At 38.7% G+C, this 17,088-nt stretch overlaps 1 protein-coding gene across 2 annotated transcripts in view; it reads right to left on the bottom strand.

Moving 5' to 3' along the window:
- The window catches only part of NEK10 (NIMA related kinase 10), a 305,942-nt gene that overhangs the window by 283,354 nt on the left and 5,500 nt on the right, over positions 1-17,088 (bottom strand). For both annotated transcript variants that reach the window (XM_032649886.1, XM_032649885.1), the window contains exons 3-4: positions 8,219-8,342; positions 7,745-7,805 (exon numbers count right to left, since the gene is read on the bottom strand). In XM_032649886.1, the coding sequence (XP_032505777.1) occupies positions 7,745-7,805; positions 8,219-8,292 (135 nt within the window). In that variant the 5' untranslated portion in view covers positions 8,293-8,342. The remainder of the gene's footprint in view (positions 1-7,744; positions 7,806-8,218; positions 8,343-17,088) is intronic.

The raw sequence follows: 17,088 nt of genomic DNA, 5'->3' as shown, positions 1-17,088 counted from the left end.
TGGCTGTATGATCTCGAGAAAGCCATTTAACTTCTCTGTGCCTCAACTGGAGAAGAAGTGATGGGGTCGACCTGTGCCCCTGGGAGGAGACACAGAAGAGGAGGATAATATCACGGGTTCAGAGATCCTCCCTAGGGAGTGAGGGGTTCGAACCACATATTGGGAACACCAGACCTGGGGGCCGACACTGGAAAGATGAGTCCCCTTAGCTGATTTGAAAACCAGTGGGACTTACAGGAGGGCTGTAAGAAACCAAGACTCTGCCCATGAAGAGCATTCACACGCTTGATTACTCATGGGAACAAGGTAGAGGAAGCAGACTGAAACTGCCTGTGGCTCCGGCTGGTTTCCTGCGACCACCCCAGCGCACACCCCAGCCCATGCCGCATGCCTGCTCTGGCCCCTCTAGATCCAGCACAGTCCCCCACTAGAGTGAAGGCCGCCATAGCTGAGGAGGGTTCACACTTGGAGGGGGACAGAGCCAGCTTGGACCCAGCACAGCATCCAAACAGAGTGAGGGTGGCCTTTACTGGCTTTCACAGAGGCAGTGGGTCTAACTTAGACCCAACCCTCAGGGCTTCTGCTCCAGCAACTCGGGCCCCACCTTGCCCCTGATAGAGCAGTGATGGCCACTAAGTACAGGAGAAGCCCTGGTTCACACCTGGCTCTGGCTCTATCCCCTCTGTCTTCAGCCCCACCTCCAACCATAGTGAGAGCTGCCAGCACACTCTGGGGGAAGACATGACCTCAGGCTCACGTCAGATCCAGCTCTCCCACCAAAGCCACTGGGCACACACAGACTGCATAGGTATGCTCCCACACAAGGACATGACTTCAAGACCGGATTAGGTAACTGTTTCACGTAATTGCACAGAGACAGAGAAAGTTAAGCAAAATAAGAAGACAGAGGAATTTGTTCCAAATGAAAGAAGAAGAAAAAAAAACCTGAAAAAAACACAACTAATGAAACAGAGATAAAGAATTTTTAGCAGGTAAAGAGTTCAAAGCATTATTAATGAGAATGCTAACTGAACATGGGTAAAGAATAGATGAACACAGTGAGTATTTTAACAAAAAAACTAGAAAATATAAAACAGAACCAGTCAGAGCTGAAGACTACAATACCTGAAATGAAAAACACAATACAAGTAATAAACCACAGACTAGACAATACACAGGAATGTATAAGTGATCTGGAAGATAGAATAATAGAAACCACTCAATCAGAACAGCAAAAAGTAAAGCAAATTTAAAAAGTGACAACTGAATAAGGGACCTCTAGGACAAACATCAAGCATACTAACATCCTCATTATAGAGATTCCAGAAGGAGACGAGCGAGAGACAGGGGTCAAAAATGTACTTGATAAAATTCTGGCTGAAAACTTCCCAAACCTTTAGAAAGAACAGATATTCAGGTATGAGAAGCACAGAGGGTCCCAAACAAGATGAACCCAAAGAGACCCACACCAAGGCATATCATAATTAAAATGACAAAAGTTCAAGAGAAAGAGAGAATTCAAAAGGCAGCAAGAGAAAAATACAGTCACATACAAGGGAACTCCCATAAGGCTATCAGCTGATTTTTCTGCAGAAACTTTGCAGGCCAGGAGGGAGTGGCAGATATATTTAAAGAGCTGAAAGTAGAAAAATCTAAAACCTAGGATACTCTAACCAGCAAGGTTATTATTCATGGTTGAAGGAGAGATAAAGAGCTTTTCAGACAAGCAAAAATTAACAGAGTTCATCAGTACTAAAATGACCCTACAAGAAGCGTTAAAGGGTCTTCTTTAAGTGGCAAAGAAAAGGCTACAACAAGAAGTAAGAATTTAGAGGAAAGAAAAAAATTCCACTAGTAAAGGCAAATATATGGTATAGGCTGTGGATCAACCACTTAAATAAGCTAGTAGAAAGATTTGAAAAAAGTTGTATAATTAACTATAACTACAACAAACTGTTAAGGGATAAACATGAAGATGACATCAAAAAGACATAACATGGGGGAGGGGAGTAAAAAATGTAGATCTTTTAGAATATGTTTCAACTTAAATAATTATCAGTTTAAAACAAGTAGATATAGTTATAAGTCAACATATATATAAACCCCATGGTAACCACAAATCAAAAACCTACAATAGGCACACAAAAACAAGAGAGAAAGTAACACAAATATACTACTAAAGAAAATCATCAAACCATAGGGAAAGAAACAAAAAGAAGAACAGAGAAGAACTACCAAAACAACCAGCAAACAATGAACAAAATGGCAATAAGTACACACCTATCAATAATCACTTTAAAAGTCAATGGACTAAGTGCCCCAACCAAAAGACATATGGTGGCTGACAGTATAAAAAAACAAGACCCATCTATATGCTGCTTAATGAAGAAATGCACGTCAGAGCTACAGACACCAACAGACTGAAAGTGAAGGGCTGGAAAAAAGTATTTCATGCAAATTGAAACGACAAGAAAGCTGGTGTAGCAACACTCATATCAGACAGAGTAGACTTTAAAACGAAGTCTATAACAAAAGACAAAGAAGAGCATTATGATAAAGGGATCAATACAAGAAATGGATAAAAATTCATTAACACATATGCACCTATTATAGATGCACATAAATATATAAAGCAAATACTAACAGACATAAAAGGAGAAGTTAACAGTAACAGTAAGGGACTGTATTACTGTACAGTGGGGACTTTAACACCCCACTTACATCAATGGACAGATCATCCAGAGAGAAAATCAATAAGGAAACAGTGGTCTTAATCACACATTAGATCAGTTGGACTTAATAGATATATAAAGGACATTTCATCCAAAAACAGTAGAATATATGTTATTTTCAACTACACATGGGACATTCTCCAGGATAGATCACATGCTAAGCCACAAAACAAGTCTCAACAAATTGAAGAGGATAGAAATTATATCAAGCATTTTTTCTAACCACAATGGTTTGAAACTAGATATCAATTACAGGAAGAAAAATAGAAAAACGAACACTGGAGAGTAAACAACATGTTACTAAAAAAATCAATGGGTCACTAAAAAAAAAAAAAAAAAATCAGGGCTTCCCTGGTGGCGCAGTGGTTGAGAGTCCACCTGCCGATGCAGGGGACGTGGGTTCGTGCCTCGGTCCGGAAAGATCCCACATGACGTGGAGCAGCTAGGCCCATGAGCCATGGCCACTGAGCCTGCGTGTCCGGAGCCTGTGCTCCGCAACGGGAGAGGCCACAACAGTGAGAGGCCTGCGTACTGCAAAAAAAAAAAAAAAAAAAAAAAAAAAAAAAATCAGAGGAAATTAGAAAATACCTTGAGACAAATGAAAATAAAACACAATTTTCTAAAATCTATATAGGATACAGCAAAAGCAGTTTGAAGAGGGAAGTTTATAGTGATACAGGCCTATCTCAAGAAACAAGAAAAACTCAGATAAACTACCTAACCATTCATCTATAGGAATTAGAAAAAGAAGAAACAAGGCCCAAAGTCAGCAGAAGGAAGGAAATAATAAAGATCAGAGAGAAAATAAATAAAATAGTGACCAAAAAACAATAGAAAACATCAATGAATCCAATGCTGCTTTTTTTTTGGAAAAGACAAAATTGATAAGCCTTTAGCCAGACTCATCAAGAAAAAAAGAGAGAGGATTCAAATAAACAAAATAAGAAGTGAAAGAGGAGAAATAACAACCAATATCAAAGAGATACAAAAAATCTAAAGAGAATACTTCAGTTATATGCAAACAAATTGGAAAGCCTAGAAGAAATGGATATATTTCTAGAAATATACAATCTTCTAAGACCAATGAGGAGGAAATTGACAACCTGAACATACAGAACACTAGTAGTGAAATTGAATTAGTAGTTTAAACAATTCTCTGCCAACAAAAGTCCAGGACAAAACAGGTTCACGAGGGAATTCTACCAAACTTTCGAAGAAGAGCTAATGCCTATCCTTTTCAATCTACTACCAAAGATTGAAGAGGAGGGAACACTCCCAAATTCATTTTACAAGGCCATCATTATTCTGATTCCAAAACCAGACAGAGACACTACAAAAAAAGAAACGTACAGGCCAATATTTCTGATGAACATAAACGCAAAAATTCTCAACAAAACACTAGCAAACCAAATTCAATAATACATAAAAGGGTCATACACCATGATCAACTGGGATTTATTCCAGGGTCACAAGGATATATACAAATAAACTAATGTGATACACACCATTAACAAAAGGAAGGATAAAAATCACATGATCACCTCAATAGACTCAGAAAAAGCATCTGACAAAATTCAACATCCATTCATGATAAAAACTCTCATCAAAATTGGTATAGGGAACATATCTCAACATAATAAGGATCATATATGACAAATCCACACCTAACATCATACTAAATGGTGAAAAGCTGAAAGCTTTTCCTCTAAAATCACAAACAAGACAAAGATGTCCACTCTCCTCACATGCATTTAACACAGTATTAGAAGTTCTAGCCACAGCAATCAAACAAGAAAAAGAAATAAAAGGCATCCCAATTGGAAGGGAAGAAGTAAAACTGTCAGTAGTTTCAGAAAACATGATACTATATACATAAAACCCTATAGTCTCCAACCAAAAACTATTAGAACTAATAAATGAATTCAGTAAAGTTGCAAGATACAAGATTCATATACAAAAAAATGTTGCTTTTCCATACACTAATAATGAACTATCAGAAAGAGAAAGCAAGAAAACAATCCCATTTATAATTGCATCCAAAAGAATAAAATACATAGAAATAAACTTAACTGAGGAGGTAAAAGACTTATACTCTAAAAACTATATGACATTGACACGGGGAGGGGGAAGGGTAAGCTGGGACAAAGTGAGAGAGTGGACATATATACACTACCAAACGTAAAATAGATAGCTGGTGGGAAGCAGCCGCATAGCACAGGGAGATCAGCTCGGTGCTTTGTGACCACCTGGAGGGGTGGGATGGGGAGGGTGGGAGGGGGGGAGATGCGGGAGGGGGGAGATGTGGGGACATATGTATGTGTATGGCTGATTCACTTTGTTATGGAGCAGAGACTGACACACCATTGTAAAGAAATTATACTCTAATAAAGATGTTAAAAAAACAACAACTATATGACACTGATGAAGGAAATTGAAGACACCACAAAGAAATGGAGAGATATCCTGTGTTTGTGGATTGTAAGAATTAATATCATTAAAATGTCCATACTACCCAAGCAATCTACAGAGTTAGTGGAATCCCTATAAAAACACCTATGATATTTTTCACAGAGCTAGAACAAATAATCCTAAAATTTTTATGGAACCACAAAAGACCCTGGATAGCCAAAGCAATCTTGAGAAATAAGAACAAAGCTGGAGGGATCAAACTCCTTGACTTCAAACTGTACTACAAAGCTACAAGTGATCAAAACAGTATGGTATTGGCACCAAAAAAGACACATAGATCAAGAGCCCAGAAAAGAACCCACAAACTTATGGTCAATTAATCTATGACAAAGGAGGCAAGAATATACAATGGGGAAAAGACAGTCTCTTCAATAAGTGGTGCTGGGAAAACTGAACAGGTACATGTAAAAGAATGAAATTAGAACATTTTCTCACACTATATACAAAAACAAACTCAAAATGGATCAAAGACCCAAATGTAAGACTGGAAACCATAAAACTCCTAGAAGAAAACATTCCTTGACATAACCTGTAGCAATATTTTTTTGGTTCTGTCTCCTAAAGCAAAGGAAACAAAAGCAAAACTAAACAAATGGGATATAATTAAACTTAAAAGCTTTTGTATAGCAAAGAAACCATCAACATAATGAAAAGACAACCTACTGAATGGGAGAAAATATTCACAAATGATGATGACCAGTAAGGGGTTAATATCTAAAAAATATAAATAGCTAATACAACTCAATATCAAAAAAACAAACAATCTGATTAAAAAATGGGCAGAAGACCTGAATAGACATTTTTGCAAAGAAGACATACAGATGGCCAACAGGGACATGAAAAGATGCTCAACCTTGCTAATCATCAGGGAAATGCAAATCAAAACCACAATGAGATATCACCTCACACCCATCAGAATGGCTCTCATCACAAAGACAACAAGTAACAAACGTTGGCAAGGATGTGGAGAAAAGGGAACACTGCTGGTGGGAATGTAAACTGGTGCAGCCACTATGGAAAACAGTATGGAGGTTCCTCAAAAAACTAAAGGTAGAACTACCATATGATCCAGTAATTCCACTCCTGGGTATATATCCAAGGAAATCAAAAACACTAATTTGAAAAGTTACATGCACCCTAATGTTCATAGCAGTATTATTTACAATAGCCATAATATGGAAGCAACCTAAATGCCCATCAACAGATTTATGTAGATGATATACATATCACACATATATATCACACACACACACACACACAATGGAATTCACTCAGCTATAAAAGAGAATGAAATATTGCCATTTGCAACAATATGGTTGGACCTAGAAATTATTAACCTTAGTGAAATAAATCAGAGAAAGATAAATCCTGTATGTTATCACTTATATGCGGAATCTAAAAAATAAACAAACGAATATGTATAACAAAGCAGAAACAGACTCACAGAGAATAAACTAGTGGTTACCAGAGGGGAAAGGGAAGTGAGGAGGGGTGATATAGGGGTAGGGGATTAAGAGGTACAAACTACTATGTATAAAATAACTAAGCTACAAGGATATATTGTACAGCACAGGGAACATAATCAATATTTTACAATAACTATAAATGGAGTATAATCTTAAAAGGATTTAATCATTATGTTGTACCACTGAAACTAATATAATATTGTAAATCAACTATACTTCAATAAAAAAAATGTTGTAAATGCTGTAGTTCTCTGGTAAGTTTAGTGGATATAACAAAAGCCAGTAGGGCTGTATTACCACATGAGCTCACAAACAAATTTACTTAACAAGTATACCACAGTTGACTTTGGAGTCTGGCTCCCGGGTTTCAAATCCCATCCCTGCCATTTACTAATTTACTGTGCTAAATAAGCTGTCTTCATTATTATTAGCATTTCTGTGTTATTCCCTAAACCTCCATGGATAGCCTCTAATCTCTTGACTCTCTAAAGTCTGACAGAAGCTAAACCAAAAAGAAACATTTAGAGATAAATTCAAGCAGCAGTACCATTCTTTCTCTGTCTATTAAAAAAAATAAAAATGCTATTGTAAAAATAGCCAAAACTCACTCCTTCCTTTCCCCTGTTTTTGGTGAGATATAATTTGCAGCAAGCATCAAAAGTGGTGCTGTAGCAAGTGGGCAGCCTGAGAAGTGGGGAAGCAGAGACGAAGGGAAAGGTGATGAACAGTGTTTTGGAGAAATCAACTTCCCTAGAGCTCTGCAGTGTCAAACATTGGGCATTCAAAAGAAGAGAGCTCTGTTTCTATACTGAAACGCTTTTGCTGATTAGGACACATGGCACTGAACAGAGGATAAAGCGGGCCCCAGGCATGAGAGCAAAAGAATGAAAAGGCTGTGGATACAGAGTCTTGCATCCTGAACCTGAACCAGGTATGAAAGAAACAGCTAGAAGAAAGACAAAACATAAGAAAGAACAAAGAAAAATAGACTTATCGTTCACATGATGTTAAATGGATCCCTTTGGAAACATGTGATTTCTCTGTCGTTAATAGACGCACATTCTTTGAAAACACTACCTGTTGTTTGCTTGACTGAACGTTCAAAAGGCACAGAAGTCTTTTAAGATCTGAATAGTCCCTAGGAGAAAGAATAACACAAGGGGATATGGGGATATGTGTATACATATAGCTGATTCACTTTGTTATACAGCAGAAACTAACATGACATTGTAAAGCAATTATACTCCAATAAAGATGTTAAAAAAAAAAAAAGAATAACACAGTGTCAACCAACAGAAGACTCCAGGTGAACTAGTCATGTTACCCACTAGTAACATGGAACACTGCTACTTGGAGGCCTGCTTTTATAGACTGAAACACATACATGCTAAACGTTTCTGTAGAACTCTAGAAATGCACAAACATTTCAGTAAACACTGTACCCCAGAGCAGCAGTTGTCAAGGATCTACTCTATTTCTCAAAAAGTCATTAAATCTGGTTGCTGGCCACTGCCTGAGTTAATAATTAGCAAAGACTCAGAAGGGAGTTACCTGGTGATGATTCCTTGTTGTTTTTTATCGGTTGATTTTTCCGTGGTCTTCACTTTTTTGTCTTGATCAGGCATTGTAAAACATCAATGCCCCAGAATTAACATCACATTCCTTTCAAAGTAAACTAGAAGGAAAAACTTTAGTTGGGTTATGTGCTCCAACATATTCTCAATTAATGCAGGCAAAATTCACTTATAACATTTATTTAAATATGCACAAACTCACATTTATTTGTAATATAGCAATATAAATGCTAATATGAATAACATTTACTGTTTATCATTCAAAGGCCTTTGGATACATTTAGGGCATAGCTTATAATTATAGTAGTACTTTAGCCTATATTTTCTGAGTCATTCTTGATTTCAAATATTCTGACCCATTACCCCAACAAGTATTGTTCTGCTTGTCAGGAAAAGTGCCCCAATTTGGGGTTTCCAAAATATACATAAGCAAATACCTGAAGTCCAACTGACACTTTTATGCCATCTTACTTGTCTTTCTTGGCAAGTTTCCTTAACAGTAGAGTACGCTGCTACTTCGGGGAGTTCCTCTCTCATCGTGGTCATGCCCCTAAAAATCCCAGAGGAAGCTCCACCCACTTGCAAATAAGCATTACAGTGTCAAGGGCAACACACAAAATGTCCTTGGGTTTCCAGAATTCCTAAAGTTTTTAAGCTGAATCCCCATGTGAGTCAACTCTAGTCATAACCTCTTCTGCAAGAATTGGGTCAGTCTTGCACAGCCCCTGGACTCACTCAAACATCCTGTTAAAATTAAGACAATGGGCGCATTGTTTTAGACAATGGAGTTGTTTATGCTAATCTCTGGGTCACTAAACTTAACTTAATTACAGTTTCCTCTCTCCCAGAAATGGGAACTTAAACTAGCCAATCAGGAATCTCCTGATCAGCACTAGTTAGGCAAGCTGCCTGATAAAACCCTCTATCCTCTTTAGGAAAAGTAACCTTGCAATAACCAATCCGTTTTTTGCCTAACTCCTAATGAAGAATAACTTCCTCATTCCTGCCCTCTTCTGCCTAAAAAAGTCTTTCATTTGTACAGTTCCTCAGAGCTCCTTTCTATCTGCTAGATTGAATGCTGCCCATTCATGACTCACTGAATAAAGCCAATAAGATCTTTAAAATGTACTCAGTTGAATTTTGTTTTTTAACAATCCAGACAGTGAGGCTGCCAGCCTGGGAACACAACCCAATAGGCATCTCAGTCTTCTGAATTAGGCTTTGTAGTCATTATGGTTGGTCACCCTTCCTAGGATAAATTTTAATACTATTTCCCACTCCTACTCAAAAGGTTATTATGAGTTCACTAATGGAGAACAATTTATTTGTTTACCCTTTCCTTAATCAATTTCTGACTAAATTGTTTTAGAATAGAAACAAAAAGAAAGTTGAAGATACTCATACTTTCAATTACATAGCAAATAAAAAATTAAATGTACTATTGGTTTAATTCTTGACTGGATGTAAAATTTTCCAGTTACGCTTCAATGCTACTGCTTGACTTCAGAGTGTTTTTCAGGCATGAAAAATCATGCATTATTGTCCTACAATTCCATGCCTCAATGTATTATGAAATTGATGGTCAAAATCCAAGTGTTTCAGAGGTATTTAGAGGCAAAAGAAATGTGCCAATGGGTATTTTACTGCAACAGAATCTAGTGAAATTTAATTTTGCGAAATGAACAAACACAGTTTATCTAAGGATTTAAAAACTATTTTCCCAATATTGTTGTCATACTGTGACAAATAGTTGAGCTGGAACTAAAAGCTGAAAAGCAATGCTCTCATCACAGATGCACACCAAGAAAAGCACAATATCAATATTTTAGGATTGTGCCCAGGACCTAGCACCATGGCTTCATTCCTTCAAGAAATATTTATTGAATGCTTACTATATCCAATCTCAGACAGAAAACTACTAAAGATAAAAGAGGATATCCCAGATATAGGATTCTACTACAAGCAAAGAAAAACCCACTTAGGAACTTTAAACTATGTTTTGTGAGATATTCAGATAGAGAGATGATTTAGCATCTGTTTAAAAGGAAGAAAGAAAAAAGGAAGGAACAAAGGGAGGAGTAGGGAGGAAAAGAGGAAGAATGGATGAGCTGTACATAATTTTTCAAAAGCAAGAGATCCAAGTGCTTTTCATATATAGATATTAAAATGCCCCAAAAGTTCTAAAATAAATGGAAACCCAGTCAAAATAAATATAATCTAACTTTACTTTTCCCTGAAGAACAGAGGGAAAATTCCACATAGACACACTGGCCTGTCAGCTTCAAATTCTGCTCAAACCATAGCTCCAGACCATTTTAGAAACAGGGACGTGAAAGTCACAGTGATTAGTACATGAAAATGTGTGGAAAAGCTCACAGGCTTCTGATGCTAGATGATATCTCCCACAATCAAACCCTGCTAAACACTCTGTCTTATTCCCTTGGTTAATCTCTGTAATTTTATTGACCCAGTGTGTGAACAGGAAATAATCCTCTAATAGTTTTATCAGTTTAAGATTAGCTTCTACTCTGTGAGCTGGAAGAGTGAAAATAGATAACTCTCTGGAAATGTTTCACTTAATTGAACAGTAAACAAATTCACCAGAATCAGAAGAAATAAGCAATTGCCTTTAGGATAAAAAATAAAATCCTTTCCACTTGATGGCTGTTAAAATGGAAACTGTTCCAAAAAAAAAAAAAAAAAAACTTCAAGAACTTGGGAATACTATAAAATATTTAATTTAATCCCATCTTTAATTAACAAAAATGATAACACTATACCAAAGGCTATAATTCAAAACTGGTGGGTGGCAGGGAGGGCAGTTCATCTCTTAAGTCATTTCCTAGAAGCAAACAACTTTCTGAGGAAGTGTTCCTCAGAGGGCAAGTGAGGGCAAGAGCCGTGCAGGTAGAGTTTGCCTCAGAGCCAGTGTCCAAACTTGAGGGAAGGAGTGGTTGGTAAAGGGCCCTGAGGGAGGTCCTAGCCCCTCAGGTGTAAGGGAGCAGGACCCTATGGGGCCTTCCTGGGGCAGACCCCTCCCCCATCCTCTGCTGTAGCTCGTCTCTGAAGTAGTATCTGATGCACATTTCCTGACTTGTTTTACAGATGCTAAAAACACCATCAAAAAGGAAGAAATTAACTAGTTGATGATCGTTAAGCACCTATTGGCACCTAAGGATTGATAATGTTAATACCCTGTAACCTTACCATCAACCAACCAGACAATTGTGCATGAGTGGATCATATACCCTGGGACTCCCCTCCCTCACCTGGCCTTTAAAAATGTTTTGCTGAAACACATTGGGGAGTTTAGGCTTTTTGAGCACTAGCTGCCTGGACTCCTTGCTGGCCCCTGCAATAAAGCCTGCACTTTCCTTCACCACAGCTGGGTGTCAGGAGATTGGCTTTACTGTGAGTGGACAAGCAGACCTGAGTTTGGTTCTGTGACACAGGCACTGCTGACTGGGGGCAAAGAGACTCCAGCAGCTTGAGCAGTCCTTCCAAAAAGAGACCTAGGAGCTGGCTATTAGAAGCAAAAGAACTTTGAAGCCAATACCTGGGGCACACAAACAGGCCTTAGGGATGGGGGCTCTGTGGATGCCCACATCCCCCAAGGATGAGCGTGGGTGATGGGGCTGCAAGGGCCTGGCTGCAGATGCACACAGAGCAGAGTCGAAGGCAGTTCCCTCTTGCTTTGACTCTGACTTCTCTGAGCTCTTCCATCGTCTCCCTCACCCTCAGCCCACTGCAGCTCAGCTCCTTCAGGTCACTTAGCCTCAGCTCAGATGTCACCTCCTCGCTGAGAACTACTCTGCGACCCATTCACCATCACATGCTCACACTCACCACTCTACCCTGTTTTATTTCCTTGTGGGGCTCATCAACATCAGGAGAACTCCTAGCCATTCACTGGTCTCCATGCACTTGATAATAAGCCCCATGTGGGCAGGGACTGTGTCTGCTTTATCCTCACACACAGAACAGCAAGTGGCACAGGGTAAGCACAGCGTATGGACTCAAAAAATATTTGTGTCACAATCAGTAAGGGGTGGCTCAGGTATTTTTACCAAAGTTTGAGAATTATTTGCTTTTTAACAATTACTAATTTTGGGATTAGAACCTCCCTTGACCACTCACCATCCCCCGCCCCCAACCAAGTCTGGTGCTCCTTCTCAGAGCCCAGGGAAGCCTGTACTACCCACGCTGCAAACCTGTGCAAAAAGTATGGCAATTGCCTGACGACCCCATAAAGCAGGATTGGGTCTCCTGTATTCACCAGACATATGGTAGGCAAACAATAAATATTTATTGAAAAAAATTAATGAATGGATGAATAAAAGAATTATTTTTAAAAACCAATGTCATTATTCCTTTAGTTCAAAGGTCTTTCATAAAGCTTCCTTATAAATCAAATCAATTGATAAGTATTTGTAATGCTATAATAATATTGAACACACTCAGGAATGATCTAACTTATTCAATCTTTAGGAGGAAAACTGGAGTCCTAAATAAGAAAATATTCATGAACAGTGCTTCTCAAATTATCCATAAAGTTTTTTTTTTTCCAATCTATTATGGATCAACACTTTTGGTCCATATCGTATCCAGGAAAATAAGCCCATCACTGATCATGTGCTTGGATAGCACAGCAATGTCAAATTGCTATAAACATTTCTCAATGCTTGCTCTCAATTTTGTGTCTCTCCCTCATGGGCCAGTAACACTAGTCTGAAGATTACCTCAATAGCACTGGCCTAGGTACCCGAGGGTTCTCCTTTCAAATAACAATATTGTTTTCACAGTGACCCTAGATGATCCTCTGAGAATCACTGCCCTATGTGGAGTGCCTGAAAGGACTAACCCAGTCATTGTCAATTCCAGGACAACCAGGGGAGGGTAAGAGTGGCTGAATGCACTATGTCCTATTTCTCTGGGGGTCTCTGTACAGTTTCATTTGAAAACAAGGTTCCACTGCTAAAAATAAAAATAGAAAACCACTCATTTTCTAACATTTATTTTACAGATGAGATGAGGCCAGAGATTATGATACTTGCTACACAAACACTTGTATTCACTTATATTCATATGGAGATTTTCCTTTGATTCTAAATGGAAAAGGTGAAATTTGTATTTTTTCTTAAAATGGAATGGGTATAGAAGTGAAAGATTACATATAAAATACAAGTGCATATTACTTTAAGGACAAACATTCAGTATCTTTCCTCTGTACCTCTCAGTCATGGAACCCAAATACTATCTCAGATCAGATAGTCAAATAGTTTGGTGTTTACAGCCCTAGTCAAGTACAGGCATAATCACAGTTCTGACTCATTGTTGAATTTTTAAACCCATTTTAAAAAAGAAACTCTCGAAAGTAATTCATTCTCCTGATGTCACCTGAAATTTGGGTTAATAATAAAAGAAAGTCCCCAGAGACACACACCTCACTCAGTAATTGCAGGGTAAACACGTATGACAGAGAGATTATCCATGCCATGGTAAAATTAACTGATTGTAATTAATCTAAATTGTGCAATATAAACCCACTAACTAAATAACATGGCGAGTATTTATGATATGGTTTTCAGATTCTCTGCCCAGAAATTCCTTTTTATACCACAATTGCCTTAGCTATTCGAGAGATCCTTAAATGGCCTCATCTTTTCTAAAGATAAAACAGAAAAATCATTTGATTCATTTTGGGAAATAGTTTCATATCCCACAGATACATGTTTTTCCTTCTAATCACTTAGGTTGCATCTTTGTAACTATTCCATTTTATTTACTACCTTTACTAATGGTTTAAAAAAATAAAACCAGCACTTAGAACATAATAGCAGTAAGAGTTTGGCATGACTAAGGTTAATTACCACTTTGCTACATCAGCTTTATTATTTTTGAAAAGGCACTAAAATAAAGTGTCATGAACCCTACCACGGAAGTTAGAACTTCTTGTACCAACAACAGGGAGTCCTTCTTTCCTTGGCTGAATGACAGCTAACCTCCATGTTAGATGTCAAGATGCAGTCTGTCTGTGCTCAGGTAGGTATTAAAAACTTACAGAACTTTCAGCCCCACAAATAGATGGAAATGCAAAATGAAAAATCATTACTCCAATTCCTTTAATGTAGACATATTTCCTTAAAATTCCTTTAAAATTTGAAAAAAGTGGTTAAAATAAGATATAATTTTAAATAATATATAATTCACATAGAGCAACCAGAAATAAGGAAAATGTGTTTAAGTGTATTGGTTAAATGCAACTGGACCCTGGCGTGCTTACAAATACACATCCATTCATCCTGGTTCACTCATGAGAACTAGGTAGGTGTTGTATTTTAATACCATCGTATGGTGCCAAACAAAGTTGCATTTGCTACAGAACTGCCATTGGCAAAAGTGGCATCAGCCAAGGGCAAGTACTGTCATGGCCTTGCTCCCGAGTCAGCAGACTTGACACCTTCCTTATGCACACTTTATTCTTTAAACAACCTTCTATTTTCTAGTTAAACAAGCACTTGGGGGTAAAAGAATAAAACATGATAAGAGTATTCTGACTGTCTCCCACTCATTCCCCTGAATATTTATTGAGCACCTGCTACAGGTTAGACACTCCCTTAGGAGTTTGCCTTCATCTTCTTCTGGTGAATAGTAACCCAAGGTGGATTGAGAGTGCTGTTCCAAAGTTAACTAGAATATATGACAATAGGCACCATTATCATTTTCCTATTTTCAAGATGTATTCCCATTTTAACTCATATCTTTTGTCATAAAGGGTAATGCCTGCAGATAGGAATGGATTTCCTGGGGGCCCCCTCAACTGCCACTGCACAATATTTGTGATAGTCTGTGCTCATGCCTTGTGTGGCTGCTTACCCAAGTCTATTTGTGACAAAGGGTAGAATGAACCTAAGACCCATGTATTAAGTAGTGATATTGTAAAGGGGAAAAAAGGTCCAGATGGTATGAAGAAAGAATTTATACTAACCAGTCAATGAAAATAAATAAAGTAGCACACCAAATTTCTCTTTATTCATTGACCTCCAAACATAGTAAGATTACATTCAATTCTCTGTTTCTGTGAGACAGAGAAAGGTGACAATATTTATTCATTCCTTCAAGAAACAATTTTTGATTTCCTCATATATGCCAGGCACTGAGGATACTGCACTGAATAAGACATGGTAAAAAAAAAACTGCCTTCTCCCCAAAGTTAGCCATCATGGAAATAAGACATGATAATAAGTGAGTATGGATTCAGCCCAATCCCCTAGACCCTCAAAGAGTAAAGAGAACACTGGGTAAACACACTGATGTTCCTAATAATTGGTGGCACTGAATAACTTTTGTTTCATCTAATAACATTTAAGTGCATTTTTTTTTTTTTTTTTTTTTTTTTTTTTGCGTTACGCGGGCCTCTCACTGTTGTGGCCTCTCCCGTTGCGGAGGACAGGCTCCGGACGCGCAGGCTCAGCGGCCATGGCTCACGGGCCCAGCCGCTCCGCGGCATGTGGGATCCTCCCAGACCGGGGCACGAACCCGTATCCCCTGCATCGGCAGGCGGACTCTCAACCACTGCGCCACCAGGGAAGCCCCGCATTTTTAATTTATTGTGTGCTGACTGTGCACAAGACACTACTGGATGCTGCAAAAACATCCATCCATAACTCAGCAAGTGTGGGAAATGAGAAATATGTAGGTTAAACAACATGAAACTGCTGATATTCGGTCTTTAAAAAAAAAGAACAATTTCTTATGGTTCGGCCTAATACAAGGGATTAAATAAGAACACTAGAAATGTCAAAAAGCAGAGAAAATTAGTTTCCCAAGGAGATTATAAATTGAATGAATTTAAGGGAAAGAGAGACCACTGTGGGCTGAAGAAAGAGCCATGAAAAGGCACATGTGACAGCTGTGAAGCAGGTCTAGGAGAATGGCCGGGGCAGGGGAAGAATACTCCAGGGGATGCACAAAGGGAGGGAGGCCAGATCCTGAGAGTCGTTTGGGGAGACAGGGAGCAGATGAGCTGGGCTGGGGTTGATGGTGGCCTCCAAGGCTATGGCCAGCTCATAGAACAGAAGATCCTCAAATAATCTCAACTCAAGAAGAGCCCTTGGGCATGAACCTTGGAAAAATGACACTTCCTCTTCCTAAGGCCCTTACTCATTAGCTCACTATTTTTCTATTCAGTACAGTCCCTGTCTGCCCACTTCTCTCCATCCTCACTGCCAACACCGTCGTCCTCATGATTGCCCACCTGAACTACAGGAACCACTTCCTAAATGGACTCCCAACTTCCAGTTTCTCTCTCCTCCCAACAAGAAGAAGTCTGTTCTCCACACAGCATCAAAAGCACCCTTTTTATGGTACAAATCTGACCAATTGAGCCTTCATGGGCTTCCCATTTCTCTCGGCATAAAAACAAATGTAAGGAGGATTTGAGGTGCCATGTGAGATGAAGCCTCTGCCCGCAACAGCTCCACTCAGACCTGGGCCGTGTGTCCCTGCCCCAGGCCTGCTTTTCCTGCACTCCTGCGACCTTTATTCCTAGACTCAAGGGCCAGATTAGTGCAGAAAGCCCTGGAAGGCTCATCCATCTCAACTCAAGTATTCATTCTTTAAGGAAATTTTCACTGACCTCCCTGCCTTGAAGCTCTTAATAAAGGGGCAGATTCAGGCAATAATTCAATAACTATGCATCTGTCTCCTCTAGCTTACTATAAACTAGTCAGAGATGTGGATGACAGCCAGTTTGCTCATCCCCAACATCCAGCACAGCATTGCTAGTTTATAACAAAAGAAGTATTCAATAAATGATTGATGAATGAATGAATGAATGAACAAATC

The sequence above is a fragment of the Phocoena sinus genome, chromosome 11 (assembly GCF_008692025.1).
Source record: "Phocoena sinus isolate mPhoSin1 chromosome 11, mPhoSin1.pri, whole genome shotgun sequence".
NCBI classification, from domain to species: Eukaryota; Metazoa; Chordata; class Mammalia; order Artiodactyla; family Phocoenidae; genus Phocoena; species Phocoena sinus.
Note: the sequence above shows the minus strand (reverse complement) of the source record. Positions and strands in the feature narration are given on the sequence as shown.